This window comes from Bos grunniens, chromosome 15, assembly GCF_055505025.1.
Source record: "Bos grunniens cultivar Pamir isolate PY7600 chromosome 15, Bosgru_T2T1.0, whole genome shotgun sequence".
Taxonomy (NCBI): Eukaryota; Metazoa; Chordata; class Mammalia; order Artiodactyla; family Bovidae; genus Bos; species Bos grunniens.
Genome location: NC_141179.1, coordinates 8,492,808 through 8,510,423, shown reverse-complemented (window position 1 = coordinate 8,510,423; position 17,616 = coordinate 8,492,808). Strand labels below are relative to the sequence as shown.

General features: G+C 39.4%; 1 protein-coding gene across 6 annotated transcripts in view; it reads left to right on the top strand.

The window, feature by feature from the left end:
- Nucleotides 1–12,924, top strand: part of ARHGAP42 (Rho GTPase activating protein 42) — a 348,391-nt gene extending 335,467 nt beyond the window's left edge. For all 6 annotated transcript variants that reach the window (XM_086338908.1, XM_086338912.1, XM_086338910.1 and 3 more), the window contains 2 exons: nt 6,919–6,998; nt 7,614–12,924. In XM_086338908.1, coding sequence (XP_086195034.1) covers nt 6,919–6,998; nt 7,614–7,702 — 169 coding nt within the window. In that variant the 3' untranslated portion in view covers nt 7,703–12,924. The remainder of the gene's footprint in view (nt 1–6,918; nt 6,999–7,613) is intronic.
- Nucleotides 12,925–17,616: the final 4,692 nt, after the last annotated feature.

The window sequence follows — 17,616 nt, the reverse complement described above, 5'->3', positions numbered from 1 at the left end:
TCTCTGTCAGAGGAACTTTATGTGCCAGACTTGTTAAAATGAAGATTCTTGAATTTGCTTAGACTCTGCACACTGTAGTGTCTGAGACTGAGGCCTAGAGAATATGTATTTTTGACAACTTCCCCAAGTGATCCTTATATATATCAAAACCTTTAAGAGCCATTGGAATAGAGAAAAATGCCATAGTACTAAATGTTTCTCTTAACCTATAAAATGCTTTCAAGAGGCAAATGGAACTAGGCTCTGTCTCAGCATTACAAAAGCCTATGGAAAACAGGACCCTTAAAGCTTACACCTCTGTCTCAATCAGTTACAGTTGGGCAGTGGGGAAATACACTTTAAAGTAGTATAATTTAGGCAAGGTATACCAATATCTTCTGAAGGTTTAATTGAGAATTACATGCTTGAGAATTAAGAGAATTAATTAATAATTGAGAGCTTGACTCATTATAAGCAATCAAATTTTCTGTTCAGTTCAGTTCAGTTCAGTCACTCAGTCGTGTCCGACTCTTTGCGACCCCATGAATCGCAGCACGCCAGGCCTCCCTGTCCATCTCCAACTCCCGGAGTTCACTCAAACTCACGTCCATCGAGTCGGTGATGGCATCCAGCCATCTCATCCTCTGTCGTCCCCTTTTCCTCCTGCCCCCGATCCCTCCCAGCATCAGAGTCTTTTCCAATGAGTCAACTCTTCGCATGAGGTGGCCAGAGTACTGGAGTTTCAGCTTTAACATCATTCCTTCCAAAGAGTTACAATAATCTAAAAACAATTTTTTTTTAGAATTACAAAACAAACCTCAGCAGAGTCTTCTTGTCTAGTGAATTTGTCCATTTAAAAGGCTGTAAAGGAACGTCCCTGGTGGTCCAGTGGTTTTGATTGTGCTCCCAACGTAGGGGGCCCAGTTTAATTCCTGGCTAGGCAACTTGATGCCTCAACTAAAATTGAAGATCCCACTTGCCACAGCTAAGTCCTAGCACAGCTGAATAAATAAATACAGAATTTAAAATAAATAAATAAAAGGCTGTAGGTCACTGGTTCAGAGCACAGTGACGCATGTAAGACACCCAGGATAGAACACTCATAAGGAAGACAAAGGAAGCCATGGCTAGGAAGAATAGCTTGATTTTTCTGTTTTTAAGAGAATATGAAGAATACTAAAATGCTAAAAAAGTGAATGAAAACCACCACTCATTTCATCCCCTAAGGATAACTGCATTTTGATGCACAGCCATCTAATCTTATCAGTTGACAGTGGTTCTCAAAAGCTTTTGGTCTCAAAACAACTTACACAAGTAAAAAACTTACTGAAGATCTCCAAAGAGCTTTTGTTTGTGTGAATTATATCTATTAATATTTGTGGTATTAGAAATTTAAACTGAGAACATTTTTAAATGTTTATGAATTTATTTAAAATAAAAATAAGTTCATATAACTAAAACATAACAATAGCACTGTGTAGATGTGATTATTCACTCTCATTAACAGTCAACTGTTATTGATAGTAGAAATGATTTTCTCAGTGACGTTATCTTGGGATTTTACAGATGACATTTAAGTGGATTCACCAGGTATTCACTAGGTCAGCAATTAGGAGATGTAGGTTTTAGCCTGACTCTGCCATAATGTTAATTTCTCTTGACCTTCATTTCTACATTATAGAGGTTAGGCCAAGGAAATATGTAGATTTCATTTCAAAATCCAAGCTCATTATATGACTGAAATCATCTGGATGATCACAAGACCCCCAGTATATGGGGATCACTGTTTTCTGTAAAACCTAATTAGAAAGTTTATGTGCCTGCCCCCAAGGTCCTAATAGGGTCTCACCTTCCCATTTCTTCCCTCTTCCAAAGGTCATATTTCTAAGACAACATGAGTTGTTTCTCCTCTTCCCCTGAGCTAAGCCACACAGAAGTCTGCTCCTCTGCTGTTCCCATGCACCCCCATGCTGCAGTTAGCTCTGTCCCTTAATGATGCTCATTGCCTGGAACTTGAGAACTCACATTATTTTATGTTTCTGCAGATCTCCTAAATATCTGCCATGAAAGTGTCAGTCAGTCATGTCTGACTCACAACCCCATGGTTGTAGCCTTCCAGGGTCTTCTGTTCATGGAATTCTTCAGGCAAGAACACTGGAGGGGGTTGCCATTCCCTTCTCCAGGGGATCTTCCCGACCCGGGGATCAAACCTGGGTCTCCTGCATGGCAGGCAGATTCTTTACCGTCTGAGCCACAGGGAAGCCCTAATATCTGGCATAGTGGAAAGTAAATGGACCTTCATACACGTTCCATTAGCTGTCAGAGCAGTGCCTCTCAGGTCCCACCTGCCCCTCCTTCCAGATTCCCTTGAGTGCACTTAGAGACCCACTCCTCTATAATGAGCACAGAAAAGGACCCACGAAGGTGGTGCTCACGGTGTTCCTCTTACACTGGTGCCCAACAAAGTAGACGCTCAACAGAGTTGCTGGGTAAATAGATAAAATATACATTTTAACCTTAAAAGACTTTGTTATTCATGTGTTCAGTTCATTTTTATTAGAGTTGCAATATTCTTTCTTTGACATAGCAGCTTTAACTCTACAAGCTCCCATGAGAGATTAGCTTTGAGGCATCCAACAGTCAGACATCCAAGCCAGAAACAGCTCATTTTTGTTGGCAAAAACCTAAGAAAAGGGTGTGTAACTAATTTTAAAAAATCTCCAACCAATGACCAAGAAGCAAATGTGTGTTTATTGCATTATTTATGAGTATTTATGGCAAATTATCTTGGGCAGTTTAGAGGTCTTGCCAGTGACTAATTTTTCTGTAAAATATTTGCCTTACATCCTAATACTGCTCATGTATGTGTTCTTCTGTATCTTTATTCATAATAACTACCTACTAATTTATTGAATTTGGCATGTTTTATTTATTAAATTCTCTACTGATGAACACTTAGATTGTTGTGATCTGTTTGTTTTTAGCTTTGCTGTTGTGTATGTTACTTCTTTGCTACCCTTTTGACTATATCTTCTACTCCCTCAGAAGTGCATTCCTGCTCTCTTCAGAAGTGAAATTCTTAGCATACAAAAAATATATGTGAGAGATGGCATATGTGTGTGTGTGTGTGTGTGTGTGTGTTTGTGTGTATCATTGTTAAGTGGCCCTTCAGAAAACATTGTATCAGTTTTTATGTGAATTTTTTATTTTGCTTATGATTAAGATGAGTATTGTGAATTTCGCACACTGACCATGTCAAACCTGTGTGAGTTCACTCACTGGCATTAGACAATGTTTAGTATTAGGAATGGGGCTTGTGGACAGATCATCTTCAAAACTATAAGGGAAGAAATGGGCTTTCAGGATAGCGAGCATCATCACCTTACTCTCCAATGCGACAGGAAGCAGGATCCTCAAAATCCTTTTCAAAGGATATTAGAATCTTGTGAACAGAGACTCAATAGGTGACAGTGTTATTTTCACATCTTCTTCAATACACCAAGACAGTAAAAGAAAAAGCATTAGCACCTGGAAAGAAAACTCCACTGTCACAGAATTCTACATTAAATCATCAGAGCTCTGAACTGAGCTGTAACCTGTAGTTACAGATCTCAGTGGAAGAAAATTATAGTTGTTTAAGTCACATGCACAGGCAATTGGAAAGTCGTAACAGATATTACTTTGTGCTGTGTATTTTGACACATTTAATAGTATCTGTTCATTTAGTGATACTGTTCTGCGTGTGTTCCCTCACCATCCAATCTCATACAATACTCTAAGCACACTCATATCTGAAATATTATTATAAATTAGTTAGGTTGCCTTTGAAGTATGAGATATATCATTGCAAGAATTACTATATCTTAGACATTTCTATAACTCTGGAATTTGTTTCCTTATGTATCTCTTAATTTATTTTAATGATTCAAGGTAATAAGACAGTATTTATTGGTGGAAATCATTGCTGCTAGAAAATTTGACATTTTAAAAAGTCTTTACATATTTTTAGAGAAATGGCTCTGCAACTTTCAATTGTATCAGATATCAGATACAATTATTTTTTAATAAATATATCCAGTTTTTATTTGTCAATCATATCTCAATGAAGCTCAGAAAAAAGAACAATCACCTAAGGTTATATTTTTTAAATAACAGTTCCCAACCCCCACTCCCATACCTGAGATTCTAGTGTAAGAAGTCTGAGAGTGGTCCCTGGAAAATGCATTTTTAAAAACTGAATATTCTATAAGTTTCAGGTTTATAGCATAGTGATATAATAGTTTTGTACATTATACTCCATTTAAAGTGATTATGAAATAATGGCTATTTGCCCCTGTGCTGTACAGTGTATCCTTGTTGCTTATTTATTTTATACAAAGTAATTTTTATCCGTTAGTCCCCACCCCTGTTTGACCCCTCTCCCGTTTCCTCTTCCCACTGATAACAGCTATTTGTTCTCTGTACCTGTGAGTCTGTTTCTGTTTTGTTATATTCATTTGTTGTTTTTTTTCCTAAGATTCCATATATAAATGATAGTAAAGAGTATTTTTCTTTTTATGAATATCAGATCAAGATACACCAGATTATATCAGATCAAATGAGTATACTTGACCGGAAGATTTCTATGAAAAACTAACGTTCTTTCTACGTCAGGTCCTCAGAGTCTCATTATCGGAAGTCTTTGTGACTTGGCGGCACCCTCTCCTTGCCCCTAGACTTTGTCAGCCAACACACCCATGTGCAGCACACATGCGCATGGCTCCTCTTTAGTGTGAAACTCTGTCCTTCTTGGGCTGCGTCCACTTCATCAGCTCTTCTTTTAAACCACGTTTAACTGGAAGTGGGATTGTGTGGGCTGGTGGTCCTTAAATCTGCTTGCTGCAGACTCTCCTAGCCAAGTTCCTGAAAGTACAGCCTGAGACCCACCTCATGTGAAAAAGACTCCGGGGGCAGGGCCATAGTTCTCCTCTCTAACCTTTCTGATCTTCAGTAGCCACTTGGAAACCCTGGTTCAGGTGACTGAGCCTCATTCTGGAAGTATGGAGATAAGATCCAGAGTTTTGTTCCAACAGAGAAATGTAATCATCATGTTACACTGTTGCTTTGAGAGCATGCGAATGCAAATACTGCTGATGCCTCTTTGCAGATCAAGTGTTGGGACCTCAGGCAGGGAGGACAGGGTACCTTGAATCTTTGAAAGGACTCATCATGTAAAAAAAAGAGTCCAGATCAGGAGTCCCCAGCCTCCAGGCCACAGACTGGTACCGGGTGGCAACCCGTCAGGAAGGGCTGCACAGCAGGAGGTGAGCGGTGGGCAACCGAGAGAAGCCCCGTCTATGCCTGTGTCTGCTCTCCATTGCTCTCATCATCACCTGAGCTCCATCTCCTAACAGACCGGTGGCGGAAATGTAATGTGCTTGAATCATCCTGAAACTGTTCCTCACCCCCCACCCCCAGTCTGTGGAAAAACTGTCTTCCATGAAGCCAGGCCCTGGTGCTGAAGAGGTTGGAGACCGCAACATCTCCCCGCCCCCCCCCCACCTTTTTTTTTTTTTTAACTCATTCATTCAGCAAATATTTACTGAGTTACTAGTTAGCATCAGGCATTGTTCATAGAGGTTACATTCAAGAACGACAACAGAGTACCATTCAGACTTAAAACCGGGGAATGTGAAAGTTACCTGGGAGCTGTTTAGAGTGTGTTGCAGGGAAGACCTGGCCTTCAGTGAAACTCAGGAGATTTAAGGTAAACTAGAAGGCTAGAGCTGAGTGAAGATGAGGAAGAATCTCAGCTGGCCCTCAGGAGGGAATGGGCTTGGCGTGTTTGAAGAGGAGAAGGCGGGCCAGTGTGACTCAAGCGCAGCAGGTGCATAGAGGCAGGTTCAGGAGCAGCAGGAGAGCCCAGCAGGCGCCTGGTTGGGCACAGCATGGAGGCCGGAGCTGGGAACCAGTTGACGGGTTGGTTTCAGGGAGATCACGTGATCATCAAAACCTTTCAAACCGCCCTCTGGTTGCTCTGTGTAGAAGGGATGGCAAGGGGACTGGAGAGGAAAGAAATGCGGAGGATTTAGGAAGTTAGGGGGCGGTTCAGTGTGCTGTGGTAGAGATGATATTGGCTCGGATTCTGGTTGAAGTAGAGATGGCGAGGAGGAGTGTAGTCAGGTCATCAGATGCTGCAGAGTAAAAGCAACTTCGCTGATTAGATGACTTGGTTAGCAGCCTCAGAGGATGGCTTTTCAGTGTTAGCTCAGATTGTTTTAAGGAGGTCTCATACAAAACTCGGAAATTCTGGCTCCTGTTGAAAAAAGCCAGAGTATCTGCCTACACAAAGACTGAACTCTCATATGGGAACAGATGTCGGAGATGAGTACTGGCTTCCCTTTTAAAGAGCTGCGTATACTGTGGTTTACAAAGACACGTCTTCATGTCTCCCTGACAGTGAGGCTGTTGTTGGTTCCCCTTTATCATCAGCTTATCCTATTGTTTTTCTTATAGCACGCCCACTTAATTTTCCATACCCTGTAGGCCTTTTAATATGTGGAGCTCACATCTGATACTCTGAAATTAAAGTCGCAAGTAAATACATAATGCTTTAACGTACCTGTGAACCCCTGTGGAGCTGAAAAATAGCCTCTTTAGCAGAATACTAACAAATCCTGGCATTCTTTAAAACTAGATTATTTCATTTCTTCTAAGGCAGGTGGTTACTCTTGGGAGCGTTGCCTGGAAACATGAGAAAGGCTTCGTTTGTGCTATCGGTGTGCTCTGGTTACGTGGTGTGTGCACTTTGTGAAATGCACTTATGCACGCTTCTGTGTGCACACTGTGTGTATTATGCTTCAATTGTAACTGAAAACTAGAATCATTTTTTAAGAGTAGTGTCCAGTGCAAATATCCTTGAGTGTTGTGGTTTTCACAGATTGCCTCTTGCTCTTTCAGCCAAGCCAAAGCCATGTACTCCTGTAAAGCAGAGCACAGCCATGAGCTTTCCTTCCCACAGGGGGCGCTATTCTCCAACGGTAAGTCCCCCCATTCCCTGCGCTAAGGTTACAGTCATGGAAGGACGAAGGAGCAGTCTCAAGTGCGCTGGGAAGGCCCAGGGGGATGGTATGGGGAGGTTGGGAGGGAGGAGGGTTCAGGATGGGGAGCATGTGATTTTTTTTTTAAAAATAAAAAAGAAAAAAAAAAAAAAAATAAAGTAGAACAGGAGACTCGGGATCCAGCCCAGGCCCTGCCTTTTGTAGCTGTACAAGTAAACACATCAAATTCCTCTGGAACAGATTTCCTCTCCTGTGTCAGAGAGAGAGAGAGTGAAAGTGTTAGTTCCTCAGCGTGTCCGTCTCTTTTCAACCCCTTCGAGTGTGTAACCCACCAGGCTCCTCCACCCATGGGATTCTCCAGGCACAAATACTGGAAAGGGTAGGCATTCCCTTCTCCAGGGGATCTTCCCGACCGGTGTGATTGGTTATGTGAATGCAAGAGGCATTTCCAGCTTTACAGGTCCCGTGACATTGTTTTGACAGCTTGAGTATATGCATACAATCTGATGTGGATTTTTACCCATTTGTGTGTGTAATTATTTGAAGCTAATGTTGACTGAGTGTTATTTATTAATGTATTTTTATCTTTGCCAGTGTACCCATCAGTGGAACCAGGATGGTTGAAGGCAACTTATGAAGGCAAAACAGGACTCGTCCCAGAAAATTATGTTGTCTTCCTCTAATGCTATTTAGTGGACGGCAGTATCTTCATGGTATCCATGGTAACAAGTAATAAGTGATATGATTTTATCTGACACAGATATGAGGATCAGCCCATTAAAATGAAAAATAATCCATTTCTAGACAGTTTCCAAAGCAGACTATGTACCTCTATTAACGGAAAGGGAAAAAATGTTTAAATTGTTCGCCATTCTTTTTATCTTGGGCTGATTTCTTATTTTGAAATAGCTTATCCCCATCCCTTGCTTTTTTTTTTTAAATAAGTAACTCTCCACAATGTTTCTCATAACATTTATAAAAATCTCAAATACTGGGTTAAGTACTATATCCCAGAAATTTGGAAACCAGAAATCTGCTATAAGACTTTAAGACCTGCCCTTTACTGTCTGGTATTTTCTGAGAAACCTTGAAATCATTGCTAAAAAAATGTAATTTAAACTGTTCATTTATTATTTTTTCTTAAAAATATAGTGCTTTTATATATGATTGTTTTGCTGGTCCTAAACATTTCAAGGAAATAAGGGTTTTTTTTTAACATAAGTTTATTTTTATTTGTTTACCAAGTAGATGATAATATTCAAAAGCAATAACATATATGGTGTCTGTAAATGAAACCAAGTTAAGTCATACACTGATTCCGCTGTAAACACTCTGTCCAACGTTCCAGATGCCGTCTATGGGCTTAGAGCAGGGATCAGCAAACTACTTCTGCAGAAGCTTAATAGTGAATATTTGGGGCTTGGCAGGACCTGTTGTCTCCATCACACTGTCCATACTACCATTGTAGCGGAAAGCAGTCACAGACAACACGTGAATGGGTGTGACTGTGTACCAATACACCTTTCTTTCAGGACACTGAAATCTGAAATTGTGAATCTGTCATGCCATAAGATATTAAGCTTCTTTGACTTTTAAAAAATCATTTAAAAATAGAAATTTATAGCTGATGTGCCACACAAAAGCAGGTGGCAAGCCGGATTTGCCTTATGGGTCATGGTTTGCTGATCACTGGTTTGGAGGATCTTTAAAACTGTCTGTATTACTTTGAGATTTTATGAAATTTTATTCCATTAACATATAAATACTGACAAGTGATATGCACATATCCTCTGCTAGAATCATTATAATGGTATCACAAATGTATAATTACAATAATAGGAAAATGATACAGCTTAAATTCTACTTGTTATTCTGTAAAGTGTCCAAGGATTTTATTGATACCCTTTTGGCTCCAAATGATAAAGATGATGTATTAAGACAGTGGTTGGAACACTATGCCTTCTAAAGTCTATGATTAGTTGAGCCATAATCTTAACATAAAGGTACAGGATTCTTAAATTATTTTGAAATTATTTCATCATCTTTAGCAGGAATAAAATCATATATAATTTTCCATTATGCCTTTCAATTTACAGCCTTTAATAGAAATTTCACTGTATTTATAGAGCATAGAGATAGGTATTTACTGTCCATTTATATATGCCATAATTATCTGGTCATATGTTGACCACTTCTATTATTTCTATTTAATAATCCTCATATTATTTCTAACATATCTGCATGTGGCAAAGAGCCTTTCTTCTCAAGATTCCCAAAAACTGGTTCTCCGCCATTGATTGCCACAGCACTGACCCCCTTGGCCACAGTATTGTACATGCTACTTCAAAGTTCTTCACTGTATAGACACTCAGGTATTGACTATAACAGTTCTTTTTACATGATATTGATTTGTAATCGCCATCTCTTCTACTTTAAGTTAATGTTTCTAGAGTTAATAGGTTAAATTATATACATACACATACACAACTATGCCTTGGAGCATTTATGCTTTTAAAATTTTAAATGGAATAGTGGATTAGGATTTAAAGGTAAAGAGAATAACAGTAGGCAGAATTACAACCGGAAATAAATATCAGCATGGAAATAAAGAAGTTGAAAATATTTAATGTTGTAAAAATTAGTAATATAATGAAAAAATCTGGTACATTTGTCTCCTTTTTTTTTTTTCTTTTTTACCTGCTACTGTTGACTTTTGTACACTATGATTATGTGTCGCTAGAGCTTCTTGACCTCTAGATCCTTGATGGTCCTTAGTAATTGCATTGCTGACATCCTGACTGCCCTCTGCTGGAACAGAGGTAGTCTCCCTAGGGGACCAGGCCCTTCATCCACAACACCCTCAGTTTAACCACCCTTGGTAGCATCTGGCATCCTGCTAAATTAGAGCCTCTTAAGGCAAATTGATTTTCTTTCAAAGACCAACTTGACTCCGAAAAGTGATTCAGAGTCCTACTTCACTTGCTGCTGCAGAGAGAAATCTCAACCTTCATTTTCCTTTAACACGGGCCAGCGTGTTCCTGCCTCTGAGTTGTCTATGAGCTAATTCTACAGATGCTCAGTGAGGAATTAAACCTTTTGCTCTAAAAGTCATGGGCATGAAGCCCCTCTCCTTCCTCATGGTGAGTCATATATTGTGACAGTGCTCGATATGGTCCCTTTTTTGAAACAAGCTGCAAAAGTGCTTGTTCCAATTGTGCTTTTGTTTGAAGTTTTAATCTCACAGATTTGTGAGAATGGTTCTTTTCCCTTCACATTGATTATGTGTGGAAGCAAGTCACGGCCCTATGCTAGCGCTCAAATGACGCTGCTTTGCCCTAGAAATGTTTCCAACAGTTAAAAGTATTTATGAACATTGAGAAAACCAGGGCATGTGCTCTGATCACGTGGAATATTCATTTCACCAGAAGGTACATGTCAGTCACTACAAGAAGATCACATTTGAAATGACAACAGTGTTTCAGTAATGAAACCATAGCCTTTCAGAGACTTCATAAAGATACCACAGAACTGCCACATCCACACCTTGGAAACAGGCCAGGTGGGCACCCTAATCACTGCTGACAGTGGGACAAGGAGGGTGAGACTGATGAGTCCAAGTCAGTCAGCTCAGCTGTTAGATGAAGATATCCTTGAGTACAAAACCTTGCTGTGTTTCACAGGTGACTCTTGTACCATATCTGCCGGCTTATAAGCAGTAGTCGGTTAAGTGAAGGCTTTTTGTTTTGTGTAAATGCCTGAGCAGTGAAATGATCTCTGTATCGCTCTGAAGTCTGTGAGGCATGAGGAAGTACCATTTCTCCTTGTTTGACGGGAGTGGTTTTACCCTTGTATGCGCTCTCTGTGCCTCACACTGTGAATGGGTATAACCAGGCATCCCAACAGTGACTCACCTGATGGCTGTTCCAGGAAGGGTAGAGATTTTTTTTTCAGAGCACCTTCCAAACTTTCCAGGTTCTCAAATAGGAAAAGAAGGCAAAGAGACAAAGTGATTTGGGGATTATTTCCTGTTCTGTGGTAATAGCTTTTACTTAGTGTGGCATGCCCCCTAAAAATCCATCATGATGTCAGGAAACTGAATCTGCTCTGCAGTCATGGGAAATAAAACCTGCTAGCCTCCTCACTCCTGGCCTTCTTCAGGTCTGTGCATGTCTGATGTGCAGGGTCTTAATCACAAGGATGCTGGTTTACAAGGGTCCCTCAGAGCCTTTCTTCAAACCCCTTCCATTTTTAGTATGCCTCCCCCAGATAGATATTTGGCATGCCTTAATCAGCAGTTAGAACCCCTTCTCGATTTGTACTTTGTTGACTGAAGTTAGAGGTGGACTCATTTCAGAACAGGTTTTGTTCTTTAGTTTTACAATGCATTCGTAATTTGCAACTGTTTCTATGACCTAACATCACTGAGTTAGACCCCAAAGTCATGTCATTTGCTAAAGGAAAAAAGTAGAGACTTAATTACTGTCCGGAAGTTATTTTCTTCTTTAGTATAAGTTTCCCACTTTGAGTAGATATTGCTGTTAACTTTTGCCTCCTACCCTGTTTGCTTACCTTCCAAAATCAAAACACTTTTCCCAGAGAATTATTAGCCTATTGAATAGACTTCTGAATAATCTGTATCCTGCCTGTCTCCTGTTAATCCTCAGACATAATTCAGGTATTTGTCAACGACTCTCACACCTCTTCACCACATTCACTGTATCCATTTGTTGTCACCAGTATCTCCCTCCCCCAAATCTATATGGTAGTAACCTTGGACAAATTCACATTTATGAATGGCATGGACTTTTAGAGGATCAGATCAATAAATAGGATTTTTCACTTTTTTTTTTGGACTGTTGCATTCACTATTTTAAACAAGAAATCTCAAGTACATGGACAGCACTCACAGCAAGCCATAGGCAGAAAACTGATTACATGTTCTCGACCAAAGTTTAGAAGTCATTGTGTGACTTAGGGAGTCTGACAGGTCATCCTCAATCCGTGGTGTTCACAGGAGAGATGCCACGTTCAGAGGTTGGACATTCTTTCTTTGGTGCCATAGGGAGAAATGGAGTCTCTGTGTTTTCTGAAGAGTCTCAAAAGGCAGTGCCGTTTACAAGGATCACAAACACACATATCCTCCACCATCCACGATGGTCACGTCCAGGGCCACGTGAGGACCTCCGGTGTTGGAGGAGGTGCCTACCCCACCTTAGTTAGATGATCACTTTCTCCCCTTTGTACCATTTCTTGACAAGGTTTCCCATGGTCTTTACCCTTCCAGAGCCCAACTTTGCCTTGAATCCATTGTCTCTTAGATTAATAGTGTGCATTGTTTTTTATATGCAGAATGTTGGAGATTGTATGTCTGCCTCTGTATCTTCAGTCATGATTTATGCTTAACAGCTGAGAAGTCATCACAAATTGAGGGCTGTGATTTCAAGAGTCTTTTTGAACTCTAAGCTGAAGCCTTTACAATAAATTGGGAGTGTGGCAGGGAAGATGACTGTTTTTTTTTTTTGTTTTTTGTTTTTTTTAAATTCAAATCCTATTTATATACTATTAAATTTGAGGTACTATAGTTTATATAAAAGTTGAATATTTAGATGATATATTTCAGTATTAGGAATTTGTCTGAAGCCATTATTAACATAACAAATTAAATAATAAGTATGAAAATGATTGTCAGTAAATTATCATATTGAATTTTTTGTTTATTTTGTAGTGTCTTGTATTTATCTGCACTTTGTGTGTATATATATATATATATACACACACACATATATATACAAACATGTAAATAACTTCATGTTATTCCTTATCTGAATTGCCACAATTTCTTTAATGTATGTTTACACTGTATTTTAAATTACTTTAAAAATAAACTATGTTTAGCACATTTTAATTTAGTCTTTGTATTTGAAAACCCACCATGTTAGAGGGCAGCTGTCTTAGATTCATATAGAGAAAAATCAAAGTTTCAGGTACTGTGAATGGTCATTTTGGGTATGGCTGAATGGAAAAATCATAACAGAATTGATAACTTTTTCCTGATAATTGGATCCTTTCCTGAGCAACTGTAATGTTGGTACTTACTAGTAATGCAGGTACAGGATTTCCCTGGTGACACAGTGGATAAGAATCTGTCTGCCGATAGAGAGGACATAGGTTCAATCCCTGGTCCCGGAAGATTCCAGGTGACTCTGAGCAACTAAGCCTGTGCACTCTAGAGTGTGTGTTCCTCAACAAGAGAAGCCATCTCCATGAGAAGCCCACGAACCACAACAAGACTAGCCCCTGCTTGCTGCAAATAAAGAAAGCCCATGGACAGCAACAAAGACTCAGGGCAACCATAAATAAAAATAAATAAAAAATTGTAAAGTAATAATAATGCAGATGTCTGCAGGAAAAAGAAGCAAATAAATCATAAACAAATTATCAAAAAAAAAAACAGGTATGTAGGCTTACCTGAAATAAAATAAATACATGAAAGTTCACAAGTGTACTCTGAAAGAAGAGCATGCGTGCTCAGTCATGTCCGACTCTTTGTGACCCTATGGACTGTAGCCCTCCAGGTTCCTCTGTCCATGAGATTCTCCAGGCAAGAGTACAGGAGTGGGTTGCCATGCCCTGCTCCAGGGGATCGTCTGACCCAGGGATGGAACTCATGTCTCCTGCAACTCCTGAATTGCAGGCAGATTCTTGAGCACTGAGCACCAGGAAGACGTATCAGCATACACATCATCCTCGTAGATGTTTATTAGTTCTGTGACCCTTTTGGTCATTGTTTAGCTTTCCAGGCAGTGCTAGTGGGAAAGAATCTGCCTGCTAATGCAGGGGAGGCAAGAGACAGGAGTTTGATCCCTGGGTTGATCCCCTGGAGTAGGAGCTATTATTGCCTGGGATGGAGGGGCCTGGCAGGCTACAGTCCTTGGGGCTACAAAGAGTCAGACACAACTGAGCACGTGGTCACTCTGACATCTAGCTAGAAATTTTACTTTTCTCCCTCAAAAAAGAGAATCACGTGTTTAATTTTTGGTGCTAAGTGGATTATTAGATTGTAACAAATCACATTGCAAAAACTAAGCCTAATGGGTTGGTAACAGAGTCATTGGGCATACAACCTGATTTGTTTAAATTTCTTCCATGTCAAGAGGAGAAGCAATAAAGTCATGACAAAGATGTGTTGGAATAAAAAGATAATGTGAATAAATTCCCATATGATTAAGCAGAAAAGGACTGTAGGATAGGTATTAGAGATCATTGTGGATCAGCTACTGTTTGAGAGTGTTAGGTTAGAAGAAACTGACCTAGATGGAATCTCTTATAACTGATATTTTAGAAATAATTTTTTTAGAAGTATTTTATATATATATATATATATATATATGTATGTATGTGTATATCCTAACAGGCAAATCTGGAATGCTTTAAACATCAAAATAAGTCGTGTAGCATTGGCTAATTGGATTATAACCCAAAGTGTAAAATGTCCATAACCACACTGATGCAAGGAAATGGCAATAAATTTCATTTATATAAATGAATGTAAAATAGAGAAGAGACAAATATTCTGTACAGAAGAATTTCAACTAACAATTGATATTTTATTATTTTTTCCTGTAGGGATTTGAGTTAAACCTTTCCCCACTTGAGGATGAGCTAGGCCTAATGACTAGCTTCTAAAAATAGAGTTCAGAAAAATTATTGTACCTTTACAGAGAAGGCTGACAGTCAAGATCTTAACCAAGTGATAAAAATTATCATCATGGATATTGTGCAGTTGTCTTGTAACCTTTAAGATAATGTAATGGGAAGAGCATATCACCTCTGTGGTTTTCTTTCCCAAAACCCATAACTCCAGTCTAATCATCAGAAAAATGTCAGGCACATCCAGATGGGGAACGTTTTACAGGATGGTACTAGGTCAGTACGTCTCAAGATTGTCAAAGTCTTGAAAAATAAGGTAATACTGAGAGTCACAGATCAGAGGGAGACTTGGAAGACTAGACCCCTGGATTGCATTCTAGAAAGGAAAGAAGATATAAGTGGAAAAAGTGATGATGTCCAAAGAAAATCCAAAGTTTAGTTAATAATGTAAAAAATGAAAACAGTACCAGAAAGTAGCCACAAGACAGCGACATGAACTGGGGGTACCTTACTTCCTTTGTGGAATTTAAGTTGCTTTTGTTCAAGACAAATACTTTTCTTGTTTCCCCCTTCTAAATTGGGATCTGTGTGTGGGACATGTTGCCTATTCATCACTGAATCCAGGCACTAGATCAGAGCTTGGTCTACAGTAGGGTCAGCCCCTTTCATTAAATGAATGAATCTACTAATAAACATTTCTAGAGTTTAGAGAATCCACCTGTGTTGCTCTTGTGTCTTTGTCTCCTTGCCCAGGAGTAATGGGATTCATTCTTTAACATCTGCTAAATGCATGGTTCTACCCTGAAGTTATTTATATATTAATGGAGAAAACATACCCTTCCTCATGATCATTATATAATGTTCTTAAGTATAGAGATTATACAAGACTTGATCTTCTTTGAAGGGAAAGGCTACCCACTCCAGTATTCTGGCCTGGAGAATTCCATGGACTATACATACAGTCCATGGGGTCACAAAGAGTCAGACACGACTGAGCAACTTTCACTTTCACATCCATACCTGACTACTGGAAAAACCATAGCTTTGACTAGACGGACCTTTGTTGGCAAAGTAATGTCTCTGTTCTTCTGATAGACCTGTAAATACTTGAATTAAGCTGGATGATTTGGCAGTGATGTGGAAGTGCTTGATTTTCTAAACCATTCCATACAAAATAACTCCAAAATTTGAAAACTAAGCTATGCTAAACTTAAAATTGAATTTCTTGAGCCAGAGAAGTTGAGTTCTTAAAACTGAAAAACACAGCAGTTCTTCATATTAAAAAAAAAAGACAATGTAGATGAGAACATTTGAAGAGGTATCCCCTCTTCATATGGAACACCCTTGGGAACACAAGTTCCCAAAATACTAATTGAATACTTACTTACAAATGCTGTTTCTGGGTATTTCATGTCAATGAGCCAAGCATGGCATTCAGCAGGGCTCTGCTGGTTGATAGAAATAAGTTACCTGAAACTTTCTACCTTTCCAAATTACCAGGAGCTAGTCTACTAAAGAAGATTCCCTTGGTCAGCCTGGGCTAGAGAAAGGAAAATAATAACATATTTCCCAATACTCATTATGGATTTTGATATCACTGAGTCACGTGTCTACAGACAAGCTTATTTTTCACAGATTGAGTGCATTGTATGTTGCCTTAGCAATTACAGTTCAAATGTCTCCCAAGCATTTTTGGAGCAACAAAAGCAGAAATATTTCTTCAATAATTCATGTTTGGAAGCCAGTATGTTAAACACGTGAGCCTGGCTACTAGTGGGTACATCTCCATGTGTTCCCACATCCAGGCCCACAGCCTTTGGCATCTAGAATCCTTGAGGCTTTTGAGAACAAGATTTAGAAATGAGTCAGAATCTCTCATATCACTAATTAGAAAACTGAGGGCCGTGTCAGTATGTTTTCAGTGGAATCCTGGAATCCTGCTGTGATCTGACCACTAATTTTTAGATGAGTGGGGAGGACAGTTTCTTATATGCTTTGACCTTTGAAAAGTCTTAACTTTATCTGGAAAGGATATCCTCTGATGAAGGGGATGTCTTCTCTGAGGGGTACACATGCAACGGGAAGGCAAAAGATAATATTCACTAGCATTGGCTATTATAAAAGGAAGAAAAACAATTATTTTTGGTGTTCAAGAATTTCTGAAAAGTAGATATAAAATATCTAGCCCAGTGCCTTGAACCTAATAGATATTACTGGATACTAATTATTATTAAATTAGGCATATGACGATTTTGCAACTTTCTGATGTAAATGGCAAAAGAACCAGTGAAACCTTAAATTGTAATAATAGACATTAAACAATGGCACCAAAAACATGGTACATAACCAGAAGCCCATACTGTCTCATGATCCTCTCATCCTTCCAACTAATAGACACAGACATTGGATGTCTTTTTTTTTTTTTTTTTTTAAAGAAAACTGAGACTAAAATGTTATTTTCTCCAACTTCCCAAAGGTCAGATAGTTGATAGTGGTAGCCTGGACTCAAGCCCACGTGTCTGCTTTGAAATCCAGTACTCTTTACAATCACCGTGTTGTTGTTTAGTCACTAAGTCATGTCTGACTCTTTCTCGACTCCAGGGACTGTAGCCCGCCAGGTTCCTCTGTCGGTTTCCTCTTCCAGGAGATCGTCTTGACCCAGGGGTCCAACCCGGTCTCCTGTGCGTCTCCTGCATTTCAGGCAGATTCCATACAGCTGAAACACCAAGAACGACACTTAGTGGGGTGTGGTAAAAACTCACCGACCATTGCATTTGAAAGAGGTCTTTGGCAAACTCAACCTTACCCAGAAGAAAACTGAAGATGGTGAGAGGATTCAAGCCCTGTTCTCTGACAGTTGTTTTAGACCAGAGAATTGCTACTCCATGTGTAACCTTGAAACCATCCAAGAGCTGTTTAGAGATGTAGACCCTCAGGCTTTCTGAAG